The sequence below is a fragment of the Triturus cristatus genome, chromosome 10 (genome assembly GCF_964204655.1).
Source record: "Triturus cristatus chromosome 10, aTriCri1.1, whole genome shotgun sequence".
NCBI classification, from domain to species: domain Eukaryota; kingdom Metazoa; phylum Chordata; class Amphibia; order Caudata; family Salamandridae; genus Triturus; species Triturus cristatus.
Window position 1 is genome coordinate 965,522,655 of NC_140593.1, and position 26,779 is coordinate 965,549,433.

Sequence of the window (26,779 nt, forward strand, 5' to 3'; positions counted from 1 at the left end):
ACAAGAGAGTTCAGGGGAAGGGCCTCACAACAGACCACGCAGGGCAGGCAGGGGGAGCAGTTGCAGCACAACAGACCAGGGAGGGCAGAAGGTGTGGCAGTAAAATGGACCGTGGAGGACAGGAGGAAGAGGATAGGGGCATGGCATGTGGACAGGCAGGGTGGAGGTGGCAGGGACAGGTTACAGTCATCTGACAATGCTAGGCAGGTGGGAGGGGAATGGCAGCTCAACAGAACACTCAGAGTACATAGGAGTGGCAGGTCCATGGAACATGGTGGGCAAAAAGGATGGAGCAGGGGCATGCACAAAGACATCGGAGGGCAGGGGGGAGGAGAATAGGAGCAGCAAGCTAAGCACAGAGGCTAAGCAGGAGGTCAATGATGGGCCATAGAATTGGGCAATGAAGGGCAGGAGGAGTGGACTGGTACATCTTGCTAAATGGAGGGCAGTGGCAGCACATAAGACCATGCATGGCAGGAGGGAGGAGGCTAGTCCATGGATTCAGACAACAGAGGATAGGGAGGAGGTGGATGGGGCAGCAAGCTAATTGTTCAGAGAAGGTGGGTATTAGGAACTTTATTGTTTTTAAAATGTGTGCCTGTGCGAACTACTTAAAATATGAACAAGATTAAAATATGAACAAGTATGCAGCATAATCTCACTTTTATTCAGGAAGAAGAGGACGTTTGTGACTGTGACTCCGGGCTCACTTGGCAGAAACACCCCCTGACCCTCCACCCCCCATCGCAAAATGTAATGCCCGTGAAAAGGGTAGGTGGACGCAGTGTTATATAAAACCTAGTCCTGAGAGCACAATTGAAAATGAAAACTAGATATAGTATATGGTATAAACTATGCACCAAAAAGTGTGATATAAGATAAACCGGGGCGTGAAATATAATATGCAATACATTGTGCGCAATGACAGATTCATTGGAGAGCGCGAGATAGCACAGGCACTAGCACGTGCTATGCGATATACGCCTTGGAGTGTAATATGCACAGGGCAGTGTCGTGTAACCTAACTAGTCTCTAAAGTTTTAATATAAAATATGTGCTGGGGAGTGTAACGTTGCATATGCACTGTGACAAAGATATGGATTCCAGATTGTAATATGTATGTCATAGCGCTGTGCGTTATAACATAGGCATCGAGGAAGGCACGTTAGATGGGGCAATATAACCCGTGCGAAGGCAAGTGTGGCATGACATATTCACGGGGTGGTGTTACAGTGCACATGGGCTAGAGAATGTCATAGCATAACCACTAGCTGGTGGAATACAACACAGAGGTGTGTGGCACTCGGCGGGCACTGGTGGGTGTAACATAGCTTTGGGCTCAGCCAGGAGCACGCTGTGACTCTCAAGTGTGCTTTGTCTCCTTTCCAGAGAGTAAAACAAAAAGTATTACACATCCGGCGGTGGATGTGTGTTTTATTAACCGTGAGGGGGGTTTCTTGCATAGTTTGGTCGAATTTTTGACGAATCCCCTTTGAATGGCTTGGTGTGCGTGTGTATTAAATGTGCCCGTCAATAGCTACCCATGTTTGTATAAATAAACGACAAGGGTGTCTACTTGGAGAGTACCCACCGGCGGGGGTGCCGGGATTAGGCACGGTAGGGCGTCAGACACGTCAGAGCTTAACTAGCGGTGTAAATACATTCCACGTGGATTCATTGTATGCATAGTCGCCTTTTAATTAATATCACGCAAATCGTCATGGTGATAGGCACATGCGGTTTGTCCAGCATGTCCTAGGTGTTTCTTTAAATATATATTTTTTAAAATAATAAAAAACAAAGGCCGGCCCCGGGGGATGGGGTCCCCAGGCCCATAAGTGGCCTGAGGAGGGGGGCAACGCAGCCCCCCTCCTAAAGAATTTTAAAAAAAGCCCAAGACCCGGGGGTTGGGGTCCCCGGGGCCGATTATGGCCTTGGGAGGGCCAAATTAATTTTTTTCAACAAAAAAAATTAGGGTGCAGGCCCTGGGGGATGGGGTCCCCAGGGCCAATAAATTAGAAAAAAGAAGGGGGCCACACAGCCCTCCTTCTTTAAAAAATAAAATAAATAAAAGACCGGCATCGCGCCGGAGGCCACGTCCCCTCCTTGCAGCACTCTGCAAACGCGCCCCCTGGCCAGTTGTAAGTTGGGGAATTAATTCCCCTTCAATACTGAGGGTCCCTGAGGGCCAACTAGCCCAACATGTATCTCCAGTATGTGCCAGGGAGCTGCGTTGCAGACAGGTGTTCTGAAGCCACGCCCCTTTTTACACCTCTCTGCAACGCAGCTCTGTGGCGCTTACTGGAGGTACCTAGTGGGCTAGTTGGACCCTAGGGACCCTCAGGATTCAAATGAACTTACTCTCCCAACTAAAAACGGCCACAGGGCGTGTTTACATAGTGGTGAAGGGAGGGGACGGGGCCTGAGTTAACGTGTGCAAACAAGCCCTGTGGCGTGTTTTAGGTTGGGGAAATAATTCCCCTTCAATCCTGAGGGACCCTGGGGGCCAACTAGCCCACCAGGTGCTTCCAGTAAGCGCCACTGCGCTGCGTTGCAGAGAGGTGGTCTAGGCCGTGCCCCTTTTTACATCTCTCTGCAACGCAGCTCTGTGGCGCTTACTGGAGGTACCTAGTGGTCTAGTTGGACCCTAGGGACCCTCAGGATTCAAGGGGACTTAATCTCCCAACTTAAAACAGCCACAGGGCATGTTTACACAGTGGGGAAGGGAGGGGACGGGGCCTGAGGTGACGTGTGCAAACACGCCCTGTGGTGCGTTTTAAGAGGTAGTTTTAATCCCCTGCCCTATTATATACTAGGGGCTTACAGAGGAGGTCATGCTAATCACAGGGGGACCCCAACGCATAGTGGTCCCTAGTGTATGTAGGTGTTTTCACTGTATTCTGAGTGTGTTTTAACATAGCACTGGCTCTAGGACTGGTTAGTCAGACTCAGTTACCACCAGTATCCGTCTGAAAAAGTTGAGGGTACAGGATGATTTTGCAGCAAGGCTTCTCTCCGCTTTTCTGTTTGTTCTTTCTGCACGTTATCCTTCTTCCTGCACTTTTCTTCATCTTTGAGGACTTCTGTTGCTTCTTTCTGGATTTCTTTTTTTTCTTTCTGTGCGTTTTTTATTTTATCTTCACATGTCCTATCTCTGTAGGCATAGTTAGAAATTAGCATTTAAAAAACCTTTGAAATTCACTGAAAAAACCATAGGTTTCTGGCACGTTATAGTTAGGAATTAGCATTTAAAAAACCTTAGAAATTCACTGAAAAAACTATAGGTTTCAGGGGCGTTATAGTTAGCTGGACATTTCACTCGTACAAAACCATTGAAATTCCCCCGTTATAGTTAGTTCAGCTAACTATAACTCACGCGCCCGCAAAGCACTGCTGATGACGTCACATATTACATCACTCTTGACATGGTCAGTGACATCACTGATGACATCATCCTTGTGATAGAGTGGCAGACCTCCTCTCCCCCTAATATAACCTTTGATACACACATTCAAAAATAGAAACAAAAATGTTCAAAACAATGGACATACCAATACCAGTTACAACAACCTATTCAGTAATTCTAAGATCCACATACAAATCCACTCATTCACCAACAGTCCTATACAGTCACTCATACATGTACTCACTCATCATATGTACTCATACACCTATACATCCTGTTACACAACACCACTCATCCATAGAGTTACTCACACACAGTCACTCATGCTAATAAAGAATGAAACATCCATTTACTTGCATATACAGTTATACACACACCACCACACTTACTTCTACAGAAACTTATACATACTTAGTATTCTAAACAATCACTTATAGAAACACATACTTATTCATACAGGAACTCTTTCAATCTCTCACTCTCACATATACTCACTTATATACACCAATAGTCACATATACTAGTTTAAAACATATGTAGTTACTCATAAAGACACTATTGAGACAGTCAATCACTCACTAACGCACCCATGCACACACTCATCCACCCATACAGTCCTGCACACATGCTGTCTTCAACACATACAAACAGTGAGTCACTCATTCATGAACTTATGCACTACGTAATACCCCCCACCGAACCATACAGACACTCAGACACTCATACTGATACTCAAAAAACCAACTAATAACCTATATAGACACTCATGTAGCTACTCACCAACCCATGCAGCCACCTATACACAAAGTGAGAGACTGACACAGATATTTACATATTTAAACATTACTCACTAACCCATGTATTCACTAAGATACACTTAATCAGTCAGTTATACAATCAATTTTTCAAAAACAAATCATCCATTTAGACACTTATATACCCATTTATTCTTCCATTGACCTTGAGATATACATATATAAAACATATGTAATTTTCAGAAAAACACACATTCACTGGATGATGTCATGAGTGATGTCATTTGCGATGTCATCAGTGATGTCATGAGTGATGTCACTGGCCATGTCATGAGTGATGTAATATGTGACGTCATCAGCAGTGCATTGCGGGCGCGCGAGTTATAGTTAGCTTAACTAACTTGGGGGCATATCAACAACAACCGGCGATAATTATCTCTAAGCGCACTTAGCGCTAGGATAATTATCGCCGGCTAGCGTGAATTTTTATCGCTGAGATAGCGTGCTATTAGCAACGCTTATCTCAATAGCGATAAAAATCCTCACGCTAACAGGCTAACGTGAGATTATCGCTGGAAACCCAGCGATAATCTCACGTTACCTTGTTGATAGGGACAGGCAAACTTAGCCATGATATCCTCCTTCCATAGGATATCATGGCTAAGTCAGAAAAATACCAGACGTAAAAAAGCAGCGTTAACCGCGGTTAGCGCTGCTTTTTTTGTCTCTAACAGGATTAGCGACATTCTTGATAATAGGAGAAATGTCGCTTAGCGACATTTCTCCTATTATTTTACTCTGGAACGCCCCCTTTGCATCTCATTAGAGATGCAAGGGGAAGCGTAGAGTAAAAGGGTGGTAACATGCAAATTTGCATGTTAGCACCCTGTTGTTGATAGGGCGCTAGTTTTATCTCTCCTTTTTCGGCTTTTAAAGCCAAAAAAGCAGAGATAAATCCCTTGTTGATATGCCCCTATAACGGGGGAATTTCAATGGTTTTGTACGAGTGAAATGTCCAGCTAACTATAACGCCTCTGAAACATGATTTTTTTCAGTGAATATATATATGTATATATCTCTTACCGGCTGTGATAAAGTGCACACCCACAGCTACATTTGGGATAAAACATGTGGAAACGTAACAGGGGATAAAGGTCAGGAAAATACATCATAAACACCATATCCACATTAAGAAAACACGTTATAGGTGACATTTATTGCAGGCAGTAAATATCGAATCCCATAGTATGAGATTTTTCAGTCTGAACTACATGTTGGTACCTCCTCCAGGACACTCATAATGGTTGCCCTAGAGGTGGAAATATCTCTAAGACATTAACAAGATTGTGATTAGCTCCATATTTGCTTGTATGTTTGCCATAATAACAATGAAAGTTAATTTGTTGCTTTCTAAAGATAATAGTTTGGGATGCTTCTAATAAATACATTACCTTTTGGAATGGCAATAATTATCAGACATGAAGCTCCACCCAACAGGAAACACGCAGCTAGTAATGTCTTCCTTCCTACCAGCCCCAGAAGGAAGATGCATCCCACACGAGATGGTATTTCCACGATGCCAAAAACAAGCTGCGTCAAGTAGATGTCTAAACCGAAGCTTCCTACGTTGAGGCTCAGGCCATAATATGAAAGGGAATTTGCAAACCTGAAACCAAATGAAAACAAGAGTCATTGGGTAAATGCCCTGAATTCACAACATTTCATAGACAAAAGTGTAAGGTGATAAACATTGAATTCACTTCAATTAGTGAAGTGAATTAAGAAACCTGATGATTTACTCACACTCTTTAGAATAGCATGTGATTTATTCTTACACTTTTAGTAACTATACTACTTTGGCTATACACAAAATCTAAGTGTAACATGACTCAAAAACATATGAGTAAACTGCAAATGTAATTTACTCATCAGTCGAAGCTATAGCTCTGAATAGCCCCTTCAGTTTGTGAATAGCCCCCAGGTCGCTCAATTTAGTAGAGGCATTTAACTGACAGAATTACAGTAAATTTACACTTAGGTTTTGTGAATAGCCAAAAAGTAGTAAGCTTTATCAATAGTGTAAATTACTCAAAAGTGTAAATTATCCTTGTCAGTCAGGCCCATTAAGCGTCATCGGAGATGGTTTTGATTTTAATAGATTTTGGTAGTGTATGCTTTGTTTCCTAGTGTTCTTGAGTGTGCCTGACCATGATGACAGATGGTTTTGATTTTAATAGATTTTGGTAGTGTATGCTTTGTTTCCTAGTGTTCTTGAGTGTGCCTGACCATGATGACAGATGGTTTTGATTTTAATAGATTTTGGTAGTGTATGCTTTGTTTCCTAGTGTTCTTGAGTGTGCCTGACCATGATGACAGATAGTTTTGATTTTAATAGATTTTGGTAGTGTATGCTTTGTTTCCTAGTGTTCTTGAGTGTGCCTGACCATGATGACAGATTACTATCCCAGTGAAATCTCACAGGACTGGTCACTAGAACACGCTTCACTCATTTAATGCTGAGTGGGCTTAGGGGTGGTTGCAGTCCACTGAGTTTTCTGTATCCGGTTGGCATATTGACTTAACTTTTCGTGCCAGAGGGTCTAGAAAACTCATTTCTGGGCTGTATTCTCTAGAAGAAATACATACAACCATTCAGTGGCACCCAACATGGGGGGGATCTTCTCAATCATGAAGTCATTTTTGGTGACACAGATGATACCAATTTCTACTATTAGTGGAGACATCCAATGTAATATTGCTTACTTCCTTCAGTTCAGACATGTGCTCAGGTGCCCTCTCTGCTGTACCTTTGTCAGGTGCTTGACTTATAAAAGGTTTAATCACCACTTCAATTTCAGTTTTGAATCTCAAGTTTTGAGTCTGTATTGTGAAGGTTACATTTCAAGGCACCAATTGTACAACTTGGCTAGGGATGTTACTAATACAGGGAGTGGTGTAGCCTTCGTTGTAAATGCACATTGTATGAAATTGGGTTATTTGATGCAATTTATGTGAGCCCTTCAGAAGAGATCCGCAATTGTCTTGTTACTGGGAACCAGGTGTGTATTATATTATTTCACCCTCTCAGGGTAGTGAAGCAGAGCAGTCCAAGACATTCTCAGGTGAGATGGTGTGGGCTAACAATCCCGATTAGCCAGCAAGCAGCAAAAATAACAATAAAGTGTTGTCCAACCAGTGCTTTTTCTTTTAAAAAGGAAAAGCACTTTTCTTATACACACTAACAAACACTACACATTAAATTATACCTATATACAATTGGTAGATGGAAATATTTTTGTTGTCACCAGCATATCACTTTTCACCGTGGTGGGTGCCGAACTCCATAATCACAAAAATCCCCATCTATACCACATGCCAAATCACAGGAGTGACCGGTTTCGGGGTCCATCATCACCTTTGGTATTGCTTTGAGAGATGAAATAAGCACATATTTTGCAAATAATGAACACTCTGGGCTCGATTCACAAAGGGACTTACATGTAGTAAAGTTATGAGTCTGAAGATTCCGCCACGAGTGCGGAGAATCTGCCATGAGTGCGGACACTCCGCACTCGTATTTTTACTACACGTAAGTCCCTTTGTGAATCGAGCCCTTGGTCTCCTCTGCAACAATGGTTTGGGAGGTGTTTAAGACAGTGGTTGGTGGCAGATTGTCAGTCTTACTGAAAGACATTGCACAGCTTGAGCACTATATTCTTCACCTGGAAAAGGGAGGGGCCGATTCACCGACCAATCAAAGGCATCCCCTCCAGCAGGCTACAGTTACTAGATAGAGCATGGACATGCTTGCTGAATTCTTAAAGTAGGTTGTACGAACAAGTTGACAAGCAGGCAAGTTGTTATGCTGGCTGGCAAACAAAGACTACATCACGGAGATCGCCCCCTCCAGCCAAAATAGTGGAGGCGTTTGCCTGCTACTATAGAAGATTATATTGTGTGTCCTACCTCCCCCAGTGGAACATCAGATTTCTATTAATAAAGATCGCCCAATGCGTAGGTTACTGAGGGAAAGCGGAGATAAGCTTGACCTTTCCATTGCTGTGAAGGAGATAAGAGGGGCTAACATAGCGATGGCTTCAAGGAAAAGCCCAGGTCCCAATGACATCCCAGTTGATTTCTTTAAGAAATATGCCTTCCTCATAGCAATATGCTTAAAAACGCTATTTGAAGAGGTGTTACCATGTGACTTATGAGGGGTAATGATGTACCTCCTACCACCCGATCACCTTAATGGATATAAAATCCAAAATCCTCGCAAATATCTTGGGCTTGAGATTGCACAAAGTTGTGCACTCTTTGATACACCAGCATCAACATATTTTCATGCCAAACAGGAGTACATGCAACTGCCTCTGGCATTTGGACATTATTCTTTTCCAAGCTAAGGAGCTGAGAGGACCCATGGCCTTATTTTACCCAGATTTCAGAAAGGTATTCAACAAAGTACACCGGCCGTTCATGCACCAGGTGCTAGCTAAAATGAGTTTCAGGCCCCTTTTAATCATTTTGTGGACACCCTCTGCACTTCACCGTAAGTGCAAATGAGGGTTAACAGCACTCTATCAGCTCCTTTACCAACAGAAAGAGATACTAGGCAGGGGTGACCGCTTTCCCCCTTATTATTTGTGCTTACCATAGAACCATTAGCAGAATGGATCTGCATGGACACGCAGATCATGGTCTGATTTGGAATGATGGCCATGAGGACAGAATATCATTACATGCTGATGATTCGCTCCTATATATCAAGAACCCAAATACCTCGCGGACAAGGTAAACAGAGATCCTTAATGTTTTTACTGTGATGCCACAGGATTACAAGTAAACTGTGTGAAATCAACCTATATCCCTATTTAGGGAGATATCTCCCCAAGCCTGGCAGCCGTTTGATTGCAGTTGGCGGGTGACCACTTTCGGGTCTAAGGTATAGAAATGGCCCAAACACAGAATAGATACTGGTAGTTCAATATTGCCCTCCTTGTAGCAAATGTGAAATGCGATGGGACGGGGAGCTATATTTAACATGATAACTCTTCCCCACTTTTAATATGCTGTTCAAAGATATCCATACATAATCCTCTGGTTTTTTTTTACAAAAGTTCAAGCTATGACCTCTGGGTTTTTATGGGCAGGGGCTATCCCACAGGTTTTAGTCCTGAAATGTCACCGGTCTCCATATTAAGCAGGCTTGGTCTGGGCGAATATAGAACTATATTACTGACTCGCACACATAATTCTAATCAATGATTGGCTACATTATGACAGAAATTACCACTTGCAAAAAGTAGAACTGTATGGCATTGATCAGCATGGTCTACCCCATATGATGCTTGGGGGCGTAATTCCAAACTCTCTCCCCTTGGTGTAGCATCTACCCCTTTTTTACTCAAGCAGTGGATCTTGATTGGGATTGTGACTCTATGAGGTGAATGGTCATGACCACATCACATCCTTTGCGGATTTAACAGTGAGATTCTCACTACATAGCTCACAGTTGTTCCAATACCTTCAATTGAGACATGCTTTATCTTTTCACAGGAACAAACTGGGATGATTCAAGATAGTAATTCACTAGAAGACAAATTAGTATTAAACAGATTAGAAGAGAAGGATATGTCTTTAGTCCACAGAGCCTTGGTGATTAATGCTCCCATCCGCTCACACAGGTCTGTAGTAGGTGGGAACCAGATGTGGACCAGCTGGATGGTGATAATTGAATGGAAGCTATTATTCCCCGCAGTGTCTTGCAGTATCATCACAACTGCGTCTCATACAACTAAATACTTGCACAACACTATTACTCATTAACGTGCCTCTGGCAGATGGGTGGGTGGAAACACCTAAATGTATCAGATATAAGTCTGCAGTAAGAGATTTTTTTCCATAAGATATGGACATGACCAATTGTGGTGAGCGACTGGGGTGCTACATGTCCCTCACTTGGTCGGGTGATTGGGTGCAGGGCCCTATCAAAAGCTTGGCTGGTTCTGCTGGATTTACTGGAGAAAGTAGGGGGCTCACGTTTTACCAATTAATTTGTGGCCACAGGCTTTCTGGTGGCAAAAAAGAGAGATCTTGCACGTCATTGACTGGATGCAGAAGCTCCACATTAGGAGTGGATGAGGGATATGAACTTCTGCATGAAGATGGCAGAATAGGCTTACAAGGCTTGTGGAGCAAGTGGGAATATTCACAATCCTTTCTTCTTTTTTCTTTCTGCATACTAGCCTGAATATACAAGCGTAAGGAAATGCCTCTTTTTGCATGTTCACCCTCACGTTTTTGGGCTGATGCTGCTGTTTTTTTGACTGAGAGGGCACTGAGACCTGCTAACCTGACCTCAGTGAAAGTGTTCAAACCCTATACCAAAAATATGTTTAATTGGACAATTGACAGGTACTGACTTACTTATGGGTCCCTAGTATACGGTACCCAGGGTACCAAGGTCAGGTAGGGCAGTGTGTCCAGCCAGGACTTCAGCACAGTTTGTGCCACCCTGGATGTGACAAAGGACAAGATGGACCCCAACCTGCAACTGCAGAATGGAAGACAAATGCAAAAAGAACAGTTGATGGACAGAATGCAGAACAATGTCTTACATTCACCCCAGTACAAAGATCTGGGCCTCAATCCCTCGTTTTATTTTGCTCACCATGCCATTCCAGTTTGAACCTAGCCATATGCAAATCAGTCTTGACCCTGTGCCTGATAGGAACAGTCCAGCCCGAACTACCAAGCCATGTCCTCCCTGGAGGGTCATGTGTGGTATCAAATAATTGTGGCATTCAATCCAATCTGAGGGCCAGGTCGAATATAAAGTCACTATTAAAGTTAAGCAACCTTATAAAGTTGCCACTTTGCACTTTAGCTAGTCCAGCAACCTCACAAAGGCCCTGGCAAACGGACAGAGTTCTGGCCGCTTTGGGGTCGACTGTGTGAATGACTCTCAGAAACAAAGGAACTTGCCACAGGGCAAGATGTCACCTCCTCCACCAGGATGCTCACTCATGGTGTTAGCCCAAGAAGGGAGCTTCACAGGGGAAACCACCTTCGAAGGGCTGTTTGGGACAACACCCCTGAGCAGGATGCCTTTTGTTCCTGCAGACAATTAAGAGACAGAGCCAGGGAGGCAAAACCTGTCCCCAAAATAGTTTTCCCTTGGGCGTGTGCCCACTGGTAGTCACACCTCTACGGTGGGCTACCCTGCTCCTGATGACCAAGGAAGGGTCATATCATCTTGAACGGAGCATGAATGGGGCACTGTGGGATAAACAGATGCCACACATCACAGAAAACATGTCAATAGATAGGAAAAGACCCAGTAGCCCATTGACTAGTGACTGCGTGGTCCCACTGGGGCTCTTTCTTGGGACAAATATGGCACCCCTGACATCCTGCCACTCAGATCATGTGGAATCGAAGAGAGGAATGAAGAAGGACTGCCCTGTTGCCCTTAACCTACACAAAGAGAGACTGCACCATCAAGAGGACAGCACCTGCTGCACTTTTGGACTGTGCCTACGGCTCCTGACTCAAGAAAAAGTTGGTTTCCTGCCTTCACCCACAGCAGTGACTCCAAAGATCAGTCAGCTGATCCCCTGGAACCAGCTGTAGGGATACAAGAGCTGAAGAAGCCCAAACCGAAAAGTTGGTAGCCACCGCATGCATTTTGCCACTACCAGTCGCAACCCATCCGAGACCAACAATCCAAGATAGCCAAACCTGCACCCATGTCTGCCAGACTCAGGAGTGCTATTAAAGTCTGGATTTGTTGTACCCAAGGGACACTAGACCCCACCAAAGATTTCAGCTTTGACCATTGTATTGGGAGAGCGGTAAGTAAGCTGCAAATGGCCTTTTGCCTTCGCTGAGAGGACGTCGTGCGACCCCGAGTTCCGTAGACAGAGTCGCCTCCCCTCACCCATGGACCGAGGACTCTACCGCAACTCACCCCCATCGACCGCCAAGCATCAGAAGCATCCTTTGAGCATCCTGTGCCTGCATCCCCAGCATCAGGAGCATTCCACTGAAGTCAATGGTGGTTGTCCTGTAAGTAAGTTTGAAACTAGCTTCAAAAACACTGTGGTGGTCAGGTAACTGCCCACAGTTTCCTCTCTGGACCCCATACATTTCCCATGTCAGATTTGGACGCCTAACCCGGGCCAGAGAACTTGCATTAACTCTTTCAAACTTTCCAAAACTTTACACACTTTGTAGTGACCAATGCTTGTATGCGGTTGCATTTAAAAGTGATAAACATTTCTAAAATCTGTATCTTTGAATCTTTTGATGATCAAGGTCTCTACAAACTAATAGAACTTCGCTCTATTCTAATAAATTATTATTGTGTCTCTTTATTGGTGTGTGACTTCCTAATTTCGTTGTTTGGTGCTCTCAAATGCTTTACACTAGGTGGCAGGCTACGTCGCAGCTGTGCGGTATTGTTCATCACATACCAACAATTTTGTCACCAGACTGCTGCTTTTAATTGCCACATGAAGCAGAATGCATTTGGAACACGTCCGCATTCACAGGTGACAGCTTAATGGGCTCTTCATAATCTCTACTGAGATTAATGCTTTCCGGTTCCCCCACCTTATCTCCTCACAAGATGTATATGTAAACTGAGCACACATCAGTGCTTTGGTACTAATGGCAAAACATGTTAACCCTGCATGCCTCATAAATCTTTCTGTGTGCTGGGAAGTTTCATTTTCAACAATGTATCTCTTCAAGTTAGCAGCTCTATTTTCTGAAGCATTGCAATTGACTTCCTGGGAAATTTCATTTTCAACAGTTTATCTCTTCAAGTCAGCATTTCTATTTTCTGAAGCATTGCAATAGACTGCCATATGAGACTGTTGTAGTCACATTTTTACTGCACCTCATTTGGAGATCATTCCATATACAACTTTCCTTTATTTTATCATTTATATTTATGTATGGAGAAAACTAGGAATGGGCACTCTCGGGATACAGTGAATACTAAAAACTCTTTATCTTTACTGGGATCCAATATGGAACATTCTGACATGGTATCTCATGATTCTCATTAGTCCTCCTCCTCCTGTGCTTCTAAGAAACCCTCTAAAATACCAACCACAGCTTCGCTAACAGCAAATAAAAGGACAAAAAAAGATCCTCCATCACCAGTTAAACCTATTTCCTCTGTCTCTATGGAGTTCATTCCAGATGAGCTCTGCGTTTTAAAGCCCTATATGGAGGAAACTAATACAAAGCCTCAGCGACTGGACAATAAATGGTCTCTAATGGAAAAAAGAGTTGCGAACATTGAACATCAGATGCTTTCTATTCAGGATATGTGCACCTCAAAGCAGAAGTGTCATATCTTAAGAAAATTAATTAAGATTTAAAAAATCGCAATAAGAGCAATAATCTTCATATTTATAGCCTTGCAGAGGAAATGGAGGGCTCTCAAACAATTTCTTTTTTCGCAGTTTTCTCCCAAATGTTTTGGACATGCCTGAATACACTAAGCTTAACATACAATGCGCTCATAGACTTGGTCATCGATCTCAACATGCCTTCTCATCACAAAAAAACCTTCGGGTGTCATAATGTGTTTTCTGGAATATCGTGATCTGCTCACAGTTAACAAAGCAGCACAAACCAAAGGACCTGTTACTTGGTCAGGAAAACCATTACAATTTGTTCAAGACCTGTCTAAATCTACAGCAGGCAGACGGAAGAAATTTCTAGACATGTGACCTGCGTTACGTTCCCTTGATGCCAGATTTGGGGCCTGATTATGACTTTGGCGCAGTTGTGTAGGCAGAGGCCTACACAGCTGCGCCAACGCTGTGCATGGACCACCTGCCTTATTATGAGTTGAACACGTGTAAGGCGAATGGTCCTTTACCTCCCCATGGCGGTGCATGGAAAACAGGCAGCGCAACGAGAACGACAAAAATGTTCCGGCACGGCATGAACAGTGACGTCCATGCCATTCTGGAACTTTGGGGGCATACAGACAGGGGTCTCATGTTGTGCCCCCTGAATGTATCACCATTGCGCCAGTCCCACTCAGCATGTTACATTGTGGCACACCTCCGCCACCACCGGTGGTCCTCCGATGCAAAGAGCGCCACCGCGAGTCTGGCGGTCTTACGACTACCAGACTCATAATCAGGCCCTTGGTCTTTTCCATCTGTGCTTCTTTAAAATAACTTACAATAAAAAAAGACAACGTACAAAGATCCCTCCATGCTGCAGAAATGTATCGACAATTGTAAAATGGAAGCAATTCTAAATACCCTTTCACTTGAAGGCTTTATAAAATTTTCTTTTTATGTTTCACGTTGTTGTTACTGTATTATGTAATGTGTAGGTTAACCTACTCTTTAACTTCATGTTTTATTAGTCTTTTAAAGGCACATTTTTGTATAAGATAATTATGTATATCTTTTTCCTCACTTCTTAGGAACCCTCTTTTTCTGTCGTGTTCAGCAAATACTCCTATTTTTATGCCCATAGCTATGGTCTGGATATCTCCCCTCCGGCTGCATCTGGAATCCGGTGGTTGTCATCTTCCCTTTTGTAGTCACAAGACTGATTATTTTGTCCTGGTATCTGGTATGTCTTTTCTCTAATTAAGTTTCTATCAACATTCTTATTTCTTTTATCCTTTTCATGTTTTCTTTCCTCTATCTGCATTTCCTTTAATTTACTTCTATTTTCATACTCTCGCCTATGTTTTCTCTCTTCTATATTTCATATTCTTCATCTTGCGCCTTCTCTTTCGATGTGTTATTTTCTTTCATATTTATCTGCTAAGAAATGCATGGTTAAATAATTTTTTACTACATTAAACAATTTACGTCAATTTTATTCTTCACTTATGGAGTATGCTAATTTCACTGCAATTCTTTATTCACAACTTTACACATTATTACTTGGAATGTGAAAGAGTTAGGTTCACCTGTTAATTGAAATCTTTGGATGTTACCTTGTTATCACAAAAATCAGATCAAGAATATCTGTGGCTTCTCATAAGATTACAAGATTACAAGTAAACAAAACACCAATTACTGTTTTTATTAGTTATGCACCCATACATCCGGATAAACATTTTGTACCTCAATTACACCCAATCTCATGTCTATTTCTGACGACTGCTTAGTTTTTGATGGGGATTGCAATCTTGTGATGGATCTTTTTTTAGATCGCTCCTCCAGGTCTTCTTTTGTCCCTTCCAACATTCACAAACAATTCACAGCAGCCATCAAACAAAGATCACTTATTGATTCTGGAGAATTTGCAGCCCCTATTTACAACAATATACTTTTTTCTCACCTGTATATTTCTCTCATTCTAGGCTTGATCACGTTTTTGTTTTTAAACTCTTATCGCAATACATCTTACGAGCTGAGAAAGGCAACATTTTAATTTCTGATCATGCATCAGTAATTCTAGATCTAGACCTCCTTACCTCCCCCCAAAGTTAGACATTGGCGCTTCAATACTTCTCTTTTATTGGATACCTCTTTCACACAACGGTTTGATACTTTTATAACAGAATGTTTCTCTGTGAATGAATCTCCTGCTTAGCCTTTCCATTCATTTGGGATACTTCCAAAGCTGCTTCTAGAGATTTTATCATTGCTTACGGTTCCAGCAAAAAGAAAATACATTTGAAAAAAACACTGAATTTAATGAAACATAATAAATCCTTAGAACAATCTTACTTTATATCCAAATCTAAGACTTGTTTAGATAATTGAATTAAGGCCAAATTTTATTTCAATAAAGTCTCCACGAAAGAGGCTAATTCTTATCTCCTTAAATCTAGTTCCAGATACTATTGTGGTCAAAATAAAGCAGGTAAAGTCTTATCAAATTATGTTAAAATTAAAAAGGAACAAACTAAAATAGAAACTATTTTAAGAGATGATTCCATACCTCTTTTTAGAGATAATGATATCCTTAATGAATTCACTAAATTCTATCAAAATCTTTATACACCAGAATTAGATCCTCTACAATCTGATATTCGGTCATATCTTTCTTCTATTCATAAGGAGTTTGATTTAACTACAGATTTTTCTTCCCTTGATGCTGATAATACAACTTATAATATTTGTACTGCCAATAACGCTATTAAAAAAGGTAACACTCCTGGGCCTTATGGTTTTCCTAATGAATTGTCCCTTCATTTTTCTAAACAAGTAATCCCAAAATTACATCAATTATTTACTTTCTTTACTTCTTCCAATTCTGCTACTGTGACATTTCAAGAAACCTTAATATGCCTTTTACCAAAAGATAATAAAGATCATAAGTTATGCAAAAATTATAGACCTATTTCCTTAGTTAACTTTGATTGTAAGATGTTTGGCGTTATACCTTGATCCTCTCTTCTCCAATTTAATTCGTCGTGAACAAGCTGGTTTTGTTTAAGGTAGACAACTCTCTGATAATACCAGGCTTTTCTTAGACGTTCTGAGTAAATCTAAAGCTTAGAAACATTCTTTAGAAGCCATTTCACTGGATGCTGAGAAATCTTTTGATAGGATACACTGGAAATTTGTGTTCTCTACACTTTCATGGTTTGGCTTTGGGGAAAAGTTCATTAACTTAGTCTCTCTTTTACATTCTTCCCCTTCCACATCTATATTTTCCAATGACCTAATCTCCTCTCCTTTTCTTTTACACAGAGATGAGAACAAGGCTGTCCCCTATTGCTCGTCTTTTTATTCTGGCTCTCAAACCTTTTCTATTTAAAACTCGACAAAATAGTGCCATACAAGGTTTCAAATATGGAAGTAAAAAAAATATTTTCAGTCTACGCTGATTACATTGTTTATGCATGGCCTCTCCTGATTTCTTTTTACAACCCTTTTTAAATACAGTTTCTACTTTTGCCTCGCTTTAAGGTTATAAACTTAATTCTGACAAATGTGAAATCCTTCCACGTAACAAACATGATTTCCTCACAATAGGATTTCTTTAAAGCCCAACAAATATTAAATATTTGGGTCCTTGGTTCACTTCTTCTGTAAAAGACACAATATCACACAGCACTACTACTTTAATGTCTACTTTATCTAACCGTACTTCAAGGTGGAATCTGCTATTTCTCTCCTGGTGGGATAGGTTTGATTCTATTTTGATGATCTTAGTCCCCATCATTCTTTTCTATCTTTTGGCACTTATAATTAACATACCCACCTCTAATTTATAAAAAATGTATTCTATTCTCACTGCATTCTTATGGAATAATAAAAAGCATTGTATATCTTTGTTCAGATTGAAAAGAACAAAAGAGCTAAAGGGAGTTAATTTTCCTCATTTTCAGTCTTCTCAAATGATTTCTTTTTAAAACAGTCAATACATTTTCAAGATGGTCAAACCACAATTCCATCTCCCCTATGGACAGAATTGGTGTTATCTTTTATTCAACCTTTATCCTTTGCAGAATTGTCATCCTTTACTCAATGCTCTTATTCCATGTCTCTTCCTAGTCTCAAAAATGCATGAAGAATATTACGTCCATTTTATTTTTCTTCTCTTTCACCTCTAGATCAATTCCTTCAATCCTCGATTTGGTATAATACATTCATTAAAATTAATAATAAAACTATCTTTTGGAATGCCTGGAGAAATAAATGTCTATTATGGACTCATCAATTGATACATAACCACTAACCTATCTCTTTTTTGCAGGGTCAATCCATCTTTCACTTTCCTAATTCAACACAAATTTCAGTCATTGATTTCTTCTATTTCTACCACATACCTTTCACTTTATCCATTACCTATCCCCCTATTTCTATTTCACGTATACCAACATCACTGCTAACTGCCCCTACAGCTTCTCGTATACATGTCCACCTAAAACTCCCCCTGTGGATAGACCAAAATCAACCCTAGAATTACAATGGGAAGGAGATCTTCACACCTACTTTTCTATTCCCTTGTGGAACTAATTATGTCTTAAACTACTCAAAGACATCACGTACTGCTAACATACTCAAACACTCTTTTTTCTTTATAACTGCTTTCTAATCACTCCTGCTTCTTTACACAAGTTTGATAGTGCCAGTCCATCATCTGGTTGGTCCTGTTCTGCATCAATTTCTGATATTAATCATTTTTATTTGAATGTCCCACCACCTATCAATTTTGATTAAAAGTAAATACCATTCTCTTTTACTGATTTCTTATTAGGTAGTCTTTCTGATGATTCGCATTGTTGTACTTTTAACATACAAATTGTAGATTTAATAATTGCTGTCCCATTTCAACAGATTAGAAAAAATTGGAAGAATGATCTACATATTTCCTTTCAAGCATGGTGCTTTGGTGTTTGTTATAATCACAGATTAGGTAGAGGTATACTGGCCCAATGTCTCTAACTAATAAACAAAATTTTCTCTCGTCTACAATAACCATTTTTCTAGATTGCTCAGTTCTTAAGACTTTCATACATCAACCCTTAACTGATGAAGTATCAAAAAACCTCCTTTAATACATTATTTTTCTTATTAGAGCTTCTATTCTAACAGTGATATGTTTTGCTTTTTTGTTTACGTGATAATATGACTATATGAATTTTGTAATTCCACTACTATTTAAAATTATGCTAATTTCATTACGTGAGAAGTGCTTTTATTTTTGTCCTTTCTATTTTCTTTTTTCCTCCCCCTTATCCTGTTTTCTACATATAATTGCACATATTTTCGTGTTGTATCTTATTATTTTTCACAACTTTTGAGTACATTGTTATTATATTATATTGTGAACCTGTTCTATGTTATTTCCCTTTTCCTACTTAATAAACTTTACTTTTAAAGCTTAAAATACTTTGCACTAAGTTCCTTTGCCAAGCCTTACTGCTTGCAGCCACAGCTACCCAGGGTTGAGCTAAGGTTAAGTAAACAATACTGACTGGACCCATTACGGTATTTGCAAATGTACTCCACGATAATGCTCCACAGCCATATCATATAGAACACCCAAATCCTCATAAGAGATACATGTGTTGTATGCAATACTGCGCTACCACACAATGCTGAGCCCTGTCCGGCTGTACTATGTTTGGTGTTAATGAAATTTGAAGATCTAATAAAATTTCTTTATAAAAAAAGAAACATTTTTAGAGAAATAAAGTAGCTGGTTTAGTGAAAAAAGCTTGCCTTGAAGGCTAAGCATACTTCTGCGGAACAGGACTTGGGCAATAGCATTTCTGGACATCACACTAGAAATGACAATATTTCGCCAGACTCTCAAGGAGCATTTGCTGGTGACTTCAACTAAAGAATATTTATAGGTTGAGACACTGGATAGACACATAAACCCTCAGGTTATGATGCAAAAATACAGATTTAGGATGATATATGAGCGGATGTATGAGAGGATGTGTGCGTGACTGTATGGGTGAATGAATGGGTGTATGGATGTCTGAGTGGGTGCGTTAGTGGATGTATGGATGTCTGAGTGGGTGTGCGAGTGGTTGTGTGGGGGTGTGAGAGAGCAAGTGAGTAGATTTATGAGTGAGTGAATTTCTTTAATTGGGGTCTGGATCAGTGCATTTGTTGTGGAATTACATGGGGAGTGGTATGAGAGTATCTATGCGGGTGTGTGAGTGCCTGTGTGAGTGCCTGTGTGGACCTTTGAGTGGGTGTGGGAGTGTTTTTCTGGGTCCCGAAGTAGATGTATAAGTAAATGTATGGGTGTGTGAGAGGGTGTCTGAGAGACTGTATGTAGTGTCAGGCACAAGCACTGCTTTTGTTACAGGGGGATGATGTTGCAGCACTGCTGCAAAACCAGCCCCTAGCCAGAAGACTGGCCCCCATAGGCCAAAAACCGGCCCCCACCCTATCGCCCAACTAGGAAAAAGCCTGGTGCCAGCTATGGCCAGTTCCGGCCCTGGCTGTATGGATGTGTGAGTGGGTGTGTGAGTGGTTGTGCGTGTCTGTGAGTGGATGTGTTAGTGGTTCTCTGAGTCTCTCAGTAGATGAATCAGTGACTGTGAGTGTGTGAAAGGGTTTGTGAGTGACTGCATGGGTGTATGAGTGGTATGAGTGGGTGAGTGAAGTGGTTCTGTGGCTCTGTGATTGGGTGTGTGAGTTGTTCTCTGGGCCCCTGAGTAGATATCTAAGGGACTGTAAGGGTGTGTGAGTGACTGTTTGATTCTGAGCTTGCCTTTGCCTCCCAGATCAGGCTAATCTCTTCTATTTGCTTCTCAAAAGTCAGATAAGTCAGGAAGCTTTTATCTGGGTCTACCTGTTTATTTGATTCACAAGCTCCAGATCATACAGAATGAGACCGTGAGGCTAATCCCAAGGGTCCCTTTCACCATCACATCTCCCTGCATCTGAGGCATTATTGGCTTCCTGTGCCAAATAGGATCAAGTTCAAGGCTCTGATACTGGCATTCAGAGTCTTTGCCAGCAAGAGGCCTCTACACTTCAGAAATAGACTCTGCGTGTACCATGAGGAGAGATCTGTGCGATCAAACCACTTCCGATTTATGCACAGTCCAGATCTGCCAAAGTCAGTGAAGGTGGTAGATCTTTCTCAGTACTGACTGCAAAACTTTGGAATACTCTTCCCATTAAACACTGCATGGCCGAGTCGGAACACTGCTTCAGGAAGGAACTTAAAACTTGACTTTTTGATCAAAGTTAGATTTGACTGTTCGGTCTTGTTCTCAATCTTTGCTTTGAGCTTCTTCTGAAGCAGCTCAGTGCTATACAAAGTACATTAATTTATTGACTGTATTGGTGTGTGAGTCCGTGTGTGAGTGGGTGCAAGGATGTATGAGTGGTTGTGTGGGTGTGTGAGAGAGTGTGTGAGTGGGTCTGTTAGGGGGTGTATTTTTTTTATTGTGGTCTGGATCCGAAGAGCTGTTGCAACGGTGGGTGGTGTGTGAGTGTCTGTATGGGTGTGTGAGTGGTTCTCTGTGTCTCTGAGTGGATATATCAGTGGCTGTATTGGTGTTTGAGAGGGTGTGTGAGTGACTGCATGTGTGTGTGCCTGGGTGTGTGAGTGGGTCTATAGATGTTTGAGGGGGCATGTGAGTGGTTGTATGGCCTTGTAGTGGGTATGTAAGTGGTTCTCTGAGTGGATTTGTCAGTGACTGTATGGGTGTGAATGAGGGTGTGTGAGTCACTGTATGGATGTGTGAGTAGGTGTGAGGGGGTGTGAGATAGTGTGGGAGTAAGTCTGTGTATTTCTTTTAACTGGGGTCTGGATCCTCGGAACCATCACCGAATCACAGAGGCGGCTGCGGTGAGCGCTGTGGTAGCCATTTTTGGGCAATTTCCTGCCCATGAGAGGGTCCCTCACAGACCCCTCCATCTCTCCTATTGGGTCCGGGTACCTCCTGACCCCTTTGTTTACATTCAGGCTCCCTTGAGCCGGTGGGGCTGACGAGCCCATGGCTACGCACCTGCGCGCCTTGAGTGGTACTTTACCTGAGAATATTTTTGGCAGCCTATGCAGCAACCCTACACACATACCTACTCCCTGCTGACGAGAGGCAACTACCTCGAAACATGTGTCCAGGGATGGCTAACGTGACACTTATTTTCATTTTAAACTTTTGGCATAGGCGTACCCGCCGTCGCTACTTCATGGACCACAATTCTTTGGGGTAACACGCTGGTAGGACTAGCAGAGTGCGGCCAATCGGATTTTTGTTTACATTCAGGCTCCCTTGAGCCGGTGGGGCTGACGAGCCCATGGCTACGCACCTGCGCGCCTTGATTGGTACTTTACCTGAGAATATTTTTGGCAGCCTATGCAGCAACCCTACACACATACCTACTCCCTGCTGACGAGAGGCAACTACCTCGAAACACGTGTCCAGGGATGGCAAACGCGACACTTATTTTCATTTTAAACTTTTGGCATAGGCGTACCCGCCGACGCTACTTCATGGACCACAATTCTTTGGGGTAACACGCTGGTAGGACTAGCAGAGTGCGGCCAATCGGATTTTTGTTTACATTCAGGCTCCCTTGAGCCGGTGGGGCTGACGAGCCCATGGCTACGCACCTGCGCGCCTTGAGTGGTACTTTACCTGAGAATATTTTTGGCAGCCTATGCAGCAACCCTACACACATACCTACTCCCTGCTGACGAGAGGCAACTACCTCGAAACACGTGTCCAGGGATGGCTACCGCGACACTTATTTTCATTTTAAACTTTTGGCATAGGCGTACCCGCCGACGCTACTTCATGGACCACAATTCTTTGGGGTAACACGCTGGTAGGACTAGCAGAGTGCGGCCAATCGGATTTTTGTTTACAGTCAGGCTCCCCTGAGCCGGTGGGGCTGACGAGCCCATGGCTACGCACCTGCGCGCCTTGAGTGGTACTTTACCTGAGAATATTTTTGGCAGCCTATGCAGCAACCTTACACACATACCTACTCCCTGCTGACGAGAGGCAACTACCTCGAAACACGTGTCCAGTGATGGCTAACGCGACACTTATTTTCATTTTAAACTTTTGGCATAGGCGTACCCGCCGACGCTACTTCATGGACCACAATTCTTTGGGGTAACACGCTGGTAGGACTAGCAGAGTGCGGCCAATCGGATTTTTGTTTACATATAGGCTCCCTTGAGCCGGTGGGGCTGACGAGCCCATGGCTACGCACCTGCGCGCCTTGAGTGGTACTTTACCTGAGAATATTTTTGGCAGCCTATGCAGCAACCCTACACACATACCTACTCCCTGCTGACGAGAGGCAATTACCTTGAAACACGTGTCCAGGGATGGCTAACGCGACACTTATTTTCATTTTAAACTTTTGGCATAGGCGTACCCGCCGACGCTACTTCATGGACCACAATTCTTTGGGGTAACACGCTGGTAGGACTAGCAGAGTGCGGCCAATCGGATTTTTGTTTACATTCAGGCTCCCTTGAGCCGGTGGGGCTGACGAGCCCATGGCTACGCACCTGCGCGCCTTGAGTGGTACTTTACCTGAGAATATTTTTGGCAGCCTATGCAGCAACCCTACACACATACCTACTCCCTGCTGACGAGAGGCAACTACCTCGAAACACGTGTCCAGGGATGGCTAACGCGACACTTATTTTCATTTTAAACTTTTGGCATAGGCGTACCCGCCAACGCTACTTCATGGACCACAATTCTTTGGGGTAACACGCTGGTAGGACTAGCAGAGTGCGGCCAATCGGATTTTTGTTTCCCTTCTATCAGTTTTATGTTTTATTTTTCCTACCCGGCAATTGAGTCCTGATATACAAAATGGCGGCCACAACTTTCCTCTCAGGTTTTGGGCAGCAAATCACAGCATTGCTGTTGGTGGTGGATCCGCTTATCTAGATATACATAAATCTTTTTTCTTTAATAACTCCAAAACTACTGAACAGATTTACATCAAATTACAAAAAGCTCTCTTTCTAGACCAAGATCTAGCTTTCTGCCAAATTTGGCGTCATTCCGTTCAGATGTTCGGGCTTTAGTCGTGTCTAACATCATTATGGAAAATTGCATGGGAAAATATTTAGGGGGACCCCATTTTTTTCTCGGATCCCACTTGATGGATCATCCTAACACTGTCCAGACAGCAGCTGTAGTGAGTGGAAAACTAGTTTTGAAAATTTCGTGAAGATTAGTCAAACGAGACCAAAATTATTAGCAAAAAACCCTTTTCCCTTGGAAACTAGAGGCCTACTTCATGAGGAATTGATATAGTGCAGCACCGCAAGTCTTCTTTCAGCATTGCCCTACTCCGAAATGAAAGGGCAGAAATGAACTGTATTTATGCATTCTTGTCCTTTCCCCCTGCTCTGGCACAAAATGTGCTACCTAGTACCAAAGTAGGCACCCTTGCACCATGGTGCAAGGGTGACTCAGTTGCAGGCAGGATTGTTTTTGTGCAGGAAGGGGCACCTCCCTGCACAAAAACAATCTAGAGAGGCATTTTCCTCTTTCTATGTGTGCTGCAGCAGCACATATGGAAAGAGAGGAAACATCGAGAATAAATACAAATATTTCTCCTCGTCAAGCCTGCTCTGGGGAGGCATAAGATGTTGGCGCTGCCCCAGGTTTCCGTGATTAACTAATACTGTGGCAGCATCAAATCCATGGGTTTTGCATGGGAAAACCCACAGCCACACCTATGGAACACCTCCTTGATGCAGAGTAAGGAAAGGCAGTCACTTGCACTGCTTTATCTCACTCCATATCTATGAGGCCATGCAATTCCATGCACAGTGGCTTTGCGTCGTGTCATAGATATAAGTGAGAGTCTTGTGCAGTCAAAGCGTTAAAAAAAGTGACGCTCAGGAGACACAAACCTCTCATATATAATCCTGTATTACCTCATGGCAACCTGAAAATAACAAAGTTTAAAGGGGTGTCAGTTAAAACATACCATTTTAAACTAACAAAACCATTGATATTCACCAGTTGTAATTGTCCCAAGTAACTATAACTTGTTCCCAAAGGAAGCTATGACTTGCAGCCCTGCCATGCAGTCTTGTCATCAATGATGTAATTTCAGATGTTGCAGTCATGTTTTCAATGATGTCATGGCTCATGTCATAAGTGATGTAATATGTGGTGAAATTGGCAGTGCATGGCGAAGGCACAAGTTTTAGTTACCTTAGGACATGAATTAAAGTTACTTGAGATAATTATAACTGGTGTATTCCAGTGATTTTGTTAGTTTAAATTGCTATGTTTTAACTGACATTTTCAACTAACTATAACATCCCTTTAACCTTTGACTTTTTCAGTGAATTTCGAAGTTTTTTTAATGGAAAGTAAGATATTATTACCATAACTAACTATAAAGTCACCTTTATCTTTGTTTTCTTAGTAACTTTCTAGTTTTTTTTACATAAAGCAATATTTTATAATCGTATCTAACACCAGCTCCACTGCTCATACGAGCTTCGGTCGTGTGCGGTGTGCCATGTAACCAACTGCTTGTGGGCACCCAACCCCCCCTCTGTGTACGGCCTTTGGCCATGTGTGGCATGCAGTTGGCCGCGTACCATGCCCTGCATCCAACTCCTGCTGGTGCCCAAACTCCCGCTACACACAAGCCATGTGCACTGGGGGTTGGGCACCAAGCCTGGCACCCAAACTTCTGCATGAGCACATAGCTGAATTTTAGGGGGTCATTTTAAGTAAAGCAGAGCTAGTGAATTTGTCAAAGGGTCAGAACACCAAAATATAAAAATACGCCTTTTAGCTTTATAATGGGGTCAGAATATATCAGGCATAAATATTGTCTTTGTCAGAAAATGACCAATAATTATAATAAAATGTAAATTTCATTAATTCACACAGTTTGTTTAATAAAAATGATTGAAAATGTAATAAAGATTTATTAAAAGAAATCCATCAACATGTCTTTGAGAATATGGTACCCTCCTCTAGGGTCATGGATTCAATGAGCCCGGAGACTTCCTTCTTTATGTTGCTGGGGGGCTGCTGCACTCCCTGCAGTCCCCCCACAACATTAAAACAAATGTTTGGTGGTCACCCTGCCTCTCCTATGGCTGCCACAAGCAAAATGTATTTTGTTGAAATGCCCTAGGGCAATATGGGACCCTCATAGCTAGGAGCAGTGAATAATGAATGAGTGGCTTCTGCCACTCATTTATTATTCATGTTTTTGTTCCTTTTTGTTTTATATTTTGGGTGTTACAGAGCCCACCTGTTACACGCAGATTGTTTTTCTTCTTCTGGGTGCAGGGGGATTACCAGGGTACCCGCAGCCCTGCCAGCCCCCTGCCAATACCCATCTGTGAGCTAGCAATTATTTTTTCTATAAGGTATGACCTAAGGTAACTATAACTTGCAACCCTGCCATGCACAGTTTTGTCATTGTTGATGTGATTGCAAATGTTGCAGTGTTAATATCAATGATGTCATATAACATGTCATAAGTTATGTAATATGTGGGGTAATTAGCAGTGCATGGCGAGAGGGCGATCTATAGTATCTTATGGCGCAAGTTATGGTTACTTGAGATAACTATAACTGGTGAATTTTAGTGGTTTTGTTAATTTACAACAGTATGTTTTTAATGACACTTCCACCAAACTATACCATTCCTTTAACTTTGTTTTTTTTTCCAGTGAATTTCCATTGTGTCCACTTTGATTGCATACGCTGTGGAGGAAGGCGCCTGTATAGCAGTTAGACATGCAGTCATAGGAGTCGTAGGAGAGGGTGTAGTCATTGGCCCCTGAGCTGCTGGAGCCCCATTCAAGAACAGCGCGAGCCACCGGAACCAGTTGACTAGAAAATGTTGTCTGCTTTCACTCTGACCAGCCTGTAATTGGCCCTCTGGACCCCGGGCCTCCGGCTCCTGGCCTGGCCACTTGAAAACACAGGGTGCTTAGAGTGTCCCTACAGCGTCCCTCAATGAGCTCCGACATGATCCAGTGCATCACTTGGCATCAGAGCTGAGGAGAGGAGAAGTGGGGAAGACAAGGAGTTTTTGGGCAGGAATGGTGGTTGTAGGCTACAGCAGTACTGGAAGCGTTAGTCTGCGGTTCTGTGGGGTGCCACCGAGGTGTTTGCGGAAGTGGGCAGACTAGTTACTGGTGTGGCTTTCTTGTTTCAACCAGTAAGCCC

The 26,779-nt window shown here is 42.4% G+C and overlaps 1 protein-coding gene across 2 annotated transcripts in view; it reads right to left on the reverse strand.

Annotated features, from left to right (window-relative positions):
* LOC146796336 (solute carrier family 22 member 13-like) overlaps positions 1 to 26,779 on the reverse strand; it is a 492,717-nt gene that overhangs the window by 63,369 nt on the left and 402,569 nt on the right. For both annotated transcript variants that reach the window (XM_085628861.1, XM_085628860.1), the window contains exon 7: positions 5,613 to 5,827. In XM_085628861.1, the coding sequence (XP_085484987.1) occupies positions 5,613 to 5,827 (215 nt within the window). The remainder of the gene's footprint in view (positions 1 to 5,612; positions 5,828 to 26,779) is intronic.